We start from the raw sequence: 6,849 nt of genomic DNA on the forward strand, positions 1-6,849 counted from the left end.
AAAGCAGGGGTGTTTTGAGGAACTGGAAATCAGCGGCTCTCAGAGGCACTCAAAAAGTTTTCGCAGGAGTGGTGACCAGAAGATAATTCATGCCCTTAATGCCACAGTGAATCATGGAGTTTATTAGAAGTGTAACCTGTGATTTCTGCAGTTTAGCTAGCATTCGACGCATTTACCTGCTGCTATCCTGTGTAGTATCTGGTAATAAGAATCAAAGGTATTATGCTGTGTTACCCAATTATGCGTGGTGGCATCTGCGTATAGTCAAGAGATCATTCTGTCTTTCAGTACAGGGTGTTGAGTGAAGGCTGGCCTTGCTTATTCGTCTGCTTTCCTTGGAAATAACTGTTTGAATTGAAGCTACCTATACTGGCTGATATACATGGTATTTTTGCTTATCCAGGAAAACTAGAAAAGCATTAACTGAACTTCTTGTTATTCGTCTTGCAGAGTTATAGATCCACTTTCTATCAGTAGATGCAAGAAAAGATTTTAAAACATGATGGTTATATTGGGTTTGTTCCACTATGCTTCAAGTACAGAGTGGAGAAGTACTCTAAAATCAAGTTCTAATCATCAAAGAAGCTTCTTGACAGAAAGAAAGACGAGTTAGTAGTATTGCTCTTTGGGCAGGTTAGCACAGAGGTCAACATATTTAATTAATCTAGATCTGTCTTGAGATAATCTTCTGTACTAGGCAAGGCAGTTGTTCAGTATCCAGGATAGAAATCCTTAGAAAAAGATCCTTTTAATCCTAAGTTGTACATCTGCAGCAGGATTAATTCCACCTGACTTGTGATAGAATGTACTGGCTTTAGGTTTACTCAATCTTTTTGGTACATTTAGCTAAGCAGTGCAATTTTTGCATGCAAGTTTATCATAAATTTCAATGCAAATGAAGTATAGCAGCAAAACTGCTGATGCTTTAGATTTGTTTTCTGCCACAGTCAGGTGGTTATGCTGCTTTATTATTGGTTGAACATTGAACTGGTTTGTGATTTTCAGATTTTAACTCTAGCTGGTTCTTCTCTTCTGTCAGGGAATCTCTTAGATCTGTCATTTTTGCGTTTTACTCTTCAGAACAGTCAGAGTTTTTCCTTCTGCTGTAGGAAAGGAGTTTTCTCTGTAGTAAGCTGAGCTCTCCAGACTTCTGCAGAGTTTAATTTAGTGTTTTTAGTGAGATAGCTTGTTCAGGAATGAATGCTTAAGTATGCAGTTATTAGTCACTTGTGAATTGAGCAGTTTGGCTCCTTTTCTTAAAAGAGATAGTACAGATCAGTCAGTGACTGTCCTATAACAAGAATATTGGATATGTAATCAAAGTACAAGTTATCTGCGCTTCTCCCCACTGGCTTCTTGCCTGCTTGTGTAAAAGGTTTCAGATAGCCATAAAAAAACCTTCTTGTTCTTCATTAATTTAAGGTATGATATAAGTTCAGAAAAAAGCCAGCTGTCTTGGAAGTAAGTCTGTGAGTGAACTACAATTTAACACAAAAAGACCCGTGGGGATTGCAGTAGTCTTCTAAATTCTTTCTTACTGAGAGCTTCCAGTGTATGCAATTCATGTTTTGATTAAAATGGAAGCTTGAGGTACTTTCTTTGTGTCCCTGAATAGATTTTCTCTGGTAATTTAGTCAAAAGTTTGAAATATATAATGTATAATGAACTGTTCTTTCATTCTGAGGCAGATTCGACAAATCATTATGCAGCAATATATCCCTCTGATTTTTTTTTCCTCTGCTGCTTCAAGTGTGCAACTCTAGTCAGTTTATTATTGCTTTGATGTTTAATTAATAATATAAATCTATAGATTTATAGATAGAGTATTTTCTTATATGTGTTCATTAAGTGGTGGGGTCTGGTTTTATGTTTTTTTCCTTTGCAATTAGATATTTATAATAAGCACTTAACTACAGTCCTTGGCAAGCTATATGTAGAAAAAAAATATGTAAGTGTAGTCTATCTAACATGAAGGTAAAAGGAGAAGTAAACTTCTGCAGTTGGGTCTGGCTTAGTAACCAACCCTTATTGTCTGGGACTTAAATTCAGCAAAATCGTCTGATATGTTTTATATCAGCTGGGTCAAACTTGGCTGAAATTCTGGCCCATATGCAATATTTAACGTGGCCATTATTAAGCACTATATTTGTTTTATCATCTTACTGATTAACTGATGACTTTCTGACTAGGAGCTTGCATTATTTCAGGAGCATATAAGTGAAAAATAGCTGCATAGTATCACTATTTAAAACAGCATTGGTTAGAATTTAAAAAAAACAAAAGGAGATAAAGAACATGAAGAATCTCTTTAGTGCCTCTGAGCATTGTCCTGTCAATCTATGCTTTCTTGAGATTTTATTTTTTCTTCTTTAGATCATTTAACTGTAACTGAGCCTGTGGCTATACTGAAAGCAGATGAAGTATGGGGTGCTTTAAGAGGTAAGCTGATACCTTTTATAGAGCTATTTGTTCTGGGCTTATATGAACTCCATGGCAGACTAAGAAGCTCAGCTGACCACCGAGCGTTGCCCTCACTCAGTTCTTCATGGGAAGTAAGCTTGTGTGTAGAGGCCAGAAGGATACCCAGATGTGTGTTGGTCAGACCCTCAGTCCAGATGCTTAGTCTCAGATCCAGTGGCACACCATGAGTGCAAAAAAAAAATCAGCCAAGGCAAAGAAATCCTGGGTGCTAAAAAGATCTCTTATCTACAGCATGAACAAACTATTCTTACTGGAATGTTATCTAAATTAGCAGATTTTTTCATAATGTATGAGATATTTCACCAGTTCCAGAAATTACAGGAGTAGATGCATGACAACACTAGAAATTCCTACCTTACTCTCACTAACTTGCATACTATTCAAGAATTAATTTTGTATGGCCAAGGTGTAGTGCTAATATTCAGTACTTGTGTATAATAGAGTTTGAATGGTTCTCTCTTCAGAACTTGTTAACTGTGGTGCTTGAGCCATTAAGGAAGCTGATCAAGAGAAACAAAGAATGCTTTATGGCTGAGTTTCTAGCTGTTTGAATGCCTGTAAATAGTTATGGTTCTGTTGTTAACTGAAACTTTAAGGACAAGTACTGGGTTGCACTCCAGATCCCTTTCTTGGATTTTTTTTCTAGGTTTGGAAACCTTCAGCCAGTTGGTTCATGAAGATGACTATGGAAGCGTAAGTATAGCTGTTAACTAAAACTACAGTCCTTGATAAGACAACCACATTCTTTATTAGGTGCTTATGTAGAAGCAGCAGCTCTACTAGTTTCAGTAATTTGGTTTGGGTGTTGGTTGGTTGGTTGTTTTGGTTTTTTTTTTTTTTTTCAGAAAATGATCCTTGGAAAGCTGTTAAACTGAAAAGTATTTTCTGTTTGAAATTATGAATATAAAATAGGAATTCTGATTTTTTAAATCTCATTCTCATAGTTTCTTGTCAATGAATCCGAAATCGATGACTTCCCAAGATTTGCTCATAGAGGAATCTTACTAGACACTTCAAGGCATTATTTGCCATTGAAAGCTATTCTTACGAATCTGGTAAGTGGGCAGTTTTGTATCATTAATAATGAAGGCTTTTTTTGTGATTTTTTTTTTTCCCCGTGAAGTAGGTAGCAACTGGAGCTGGTATGAAAGGAGAACTACTGCTCTGGCTGACCTCTAAAAGGACAGTGAATTTTGCTAAGTCAAGGTCAGAACATACACTGGAGAGGAACTAAGTGGGGAGTCACAATGATTAATGAGTCTGTAAAGGAAGCTGGGATTTGTCGTACCTTGGGTTTTCTGTATTTTCTGTTGCCTAAACCAGCTCACATATTTCATGGAAGCATGTTTTGAGACATCTGACTATCATTAAGCAATACAGGAGAGACCTTGCAAGTCCTGGCTTTGGTGCCAGTAGTTGCTGGAAAATCCCAGTCTTTTCAATAACTAGGCTTTGGTAGTCTTTTCTTAGGCAGGTAAGAGCAAGCCAGCAATTTAGTATTGAGCAAGGGGAAAACTGGAAATGTTTGTTGGAAACTACTGGTTTCTTTCACCATGTCCCTTTGAAAAGAAAACAGAACAAAACATACAAGCAACGAACAAACAAAACTTTCTCCAAAAAGCTCAAGTAAGCACAGTAAGAATTGTATACTCCTGCCTTGATGTGAAGGTGATGAATTTGTATAATCATAGCAGCCAATGCTATGGGTTTTTCTGTTTTGTACTCCCATTTTCTGCTGTTGAAATCCTTGTAGCAGGGCTTATTTGATGTGTTGAAATGGAGGAGCTTTTGAGTGGAGGAACATGCAGTTTCCTGTCTTGTCTCCATCATGCTTTTCTAAGATGAAATAGTGTTAGAAATTTCTTTTTCATGCTGTGGAACTTTGCAGACAAGGCTTAAGATGGGCAGGAAGAGAGTGCAGGTAAAACCAGTCTTCATTTCTGAGGTCCTCCTTGAACTGTTTTCAGAACTTGCCCCTCCATGGGTATTTACTACTTGTATTTACCTTTAATATCAGTCCCTGTTCAGCAAGTAGTTTTTGTGTAGTGTATCATTTACAACTGAGGGTGCTTCAAAGACTTGAGTAGTTACTCGTGTCAATATTTGTTGTCTTTTCTAAAAGTGACAAAAATGTCCAAAGAGTAACTTGACCTTTAAGACTTAAATTTTAACCACTTTTCATGTTTCTGTAACTGTTGCTATTTTGTTTTCTTTCCTTGAATTATGTCTGTGGCTCTAATACTCTCCTAGAGCTTCGTTTTATGACATTTTGCTTGTTTAAGAACAAGTGTGCTTTTCCTCCCACCTCTGTGCCTGCTTGAATTCAGGCTAACCTAATGAAAAGCAGCAGTAATCCTTTCACCAGTGGTGAAGGTAATTACATATTTAAGGCAGAAGTTCAAGTACATTTCTTTGTGTTCAGCTGCTGTGCTGTATTTCAGGGAAGGGCATTGTCCTTGAGGAAAATGTGACTGAGATGAAGGTCAGGAGATGTAATTTTCTATGTGCAAAGATGATATTTGGTAGAAGTGCAAGAAGATGTGTGATAATTAAAACTTCTGCTGTCTCATAAAACAGAGAATGGACAAGGTATAAATCTTCCTTTGGATTTGGTGGGAGTTCCTGAAGAGATTTTGTCACTTCTTTAAACACAGCTTGATGAAAAAAAGAAAGGAGAAGGGGTAAAAATAACGGTATTGTGGCAAGAGATTGGAAGCAACTGTGTTGCATTTACTCAGTCCTGAACAATGTAGAGAGCAGTTAACTCCATCTGCTTGCAGCACACAACACTTCCAGTGACTGACAAATTTGCATAACTTGGGGTATGTATGTAACTGTCCATCTGGAGTCATAATTCTAAAATAAGTGAGTTAACATTTATCTTGGTTACCTTCAAGTTTGAAAAAGGGAAGTACTGACAGTAATGACCGAAAACATAAGGGGAACACCATAATCTGTGATAAAAATGTATGGTTTATTTTGCATACAATTGAAATGGATTCTGTAGAAGTCACTAGCAAGTAGGGATGTACTAAATAAGAAACTCTTTCACGCTGTTTAGTTTTGAAGTCCAAAGTATTTATGTAGAAAAGTATAAGCTTTTCTGTAAGCTGAAATAGCTGATGGTGCATAGAGAATTACCCAAATATGTTCTGAAGTAGAAGAAATTCATAAGCATTTATAGCAGTTCCCTTTCTACCAGCCAGTGTAGCGTGATCAGATCAAGAGCTTACTGACAGGAGTGATGCAAATAGATGGCAGAGGATGGAGTATTAATATGAAAAGGCTGGTGTGTGTTTTTTTTTGTATGCTTCTAGGATTCAGTGAAACATGGCATGCATTTTCTTTAGAGTTTTGGGGTTTTTTTTGTTATTGCTATAGGCATGCAGGATACACTGGGACAAGACCACCTTTTTGCATAGAATTTCTATGAGAATGAAGTGCTTAACGAGACTGTATTGCATTATTTGTTACAGGATGCCATGGCTTTTAACAAGTTCAATGTTCTCCACTGGCATATAGTAGATGATCAGTCATTCCCTTACGAGAGTATTTATTTCCCTGAGTTAAGTGACAAGGTGAGTAAACGTCACTGGAGCAGGGTGGGAGAGCAGAAATCTGGCATGTATTTCATGAAAATAAACCACAGAGCCTACCAGTGGTTGAATACATCTCTGCCTTGGCTGATTGTGAAACAGTACCGGGGACTAGTAACCAGCAAGTCCACATTTAAGATCCTACCTGAGTGTCTGTGTGGATCATATTCAAGTCTTCCTAGGTGGATGCATGGTAAATAACCATCCTAACTCTTCTTCTGTGCAGATTTGCTGGTGACAGTGGTCCTCAGTGTTTGCAGGCCTTCAGGCAGTAGTAGTATGCAAATAACCTGTTGTGGTGAGCACTGCTTGGATTTCTGTTGGTTCCTTTGTTTAACTGGCAGACTTCTTTACACTCAAACAAGTGTAAGAGTTTTCTGTTATCTCTGGGTTTGGAACCACTGCAGTAGTACATCTGCCCTTTCTGAGATCTAGTTAACTTGATGAAATACAACATGTTTATAAGAGGTCCATTTGTTCTAAAACAAATGCCATGCAATGTATCTCTTTGTTTCTGGATTTGTGGTAGAGTTTGCTAATTAATGAAAGCCATCATGATGTTTTTGCTCAGTCATAGTACAACAGTAGCCAAATCAAGCATGAATGATTTAAGTAGACTGAGCCTCTGCACAAAATTTCTGTTTCTGTTTTAAAATACTTGCTAGAATCTGACCCTCATGAAAATGAGGTAGGCAGTGCTTGAGCAGGTGCCATGAAGAGTTTTGTAAAAAATTAGTAGTAATGGCTGTGGAGCTCTGTCCTGTTTCCTGCT

At 37.5% G+C, this 6,849-nt stretch overlaps 1 protein-coding gene across 1 annotated transcript in view; it reads left to right on the forward strand.

The window, feature by feature from the left end:
- Window positions 1-1,273: 1,273 nt before the first annotated feature.
- Window positions 1,274-6,849, forward strand: part of HEXB (hexosaminidase B (beta polypeptide)) — a 14,537-nt gene continuing 8,961 nt past the window's right edge. Inside the window, exons 1-5 of the mRNA XM_010193687.1 lie at window positions 1,274-1,293; window positions 2,384-2,439; window positions 3,128-3,174; window positions 3,426-3,536; window positions 5,958-6,059. Coding sequence (XP_010191989.1) covers window positions 5,964-6,059 — 96 coding nt within the window. The 5' untranslated portion in view covers window positions 1,274-1,293; window positions 2,384-2,439; window positions 3,128-3,174; window positions 3,426-3,536; window positions 5,958-5,963. The remainder of the gene's footprint in view (window positions 1,294-2,383; window positions 2,440-3,127; window positions 3,175-3,425; window positions 3,537-5,957; window positions 6,060-6,849) is intronic.

This window comes from Mesitornis unicolor, unplaced genomic scaffold (assembly GCF_000695765.1).
Source record: "Mesitornis unicolor isolate BGI_N332 unplaced genomic scaffold, ASM69576v1 scaffold47421, whole genome shotgun sequence".
NCBI lineage: Eukaryota > Metazoa > Chordata > Aves > Mesitornithiformes > Mesitornithidae > Mesitornis > Mesitornis unicolor.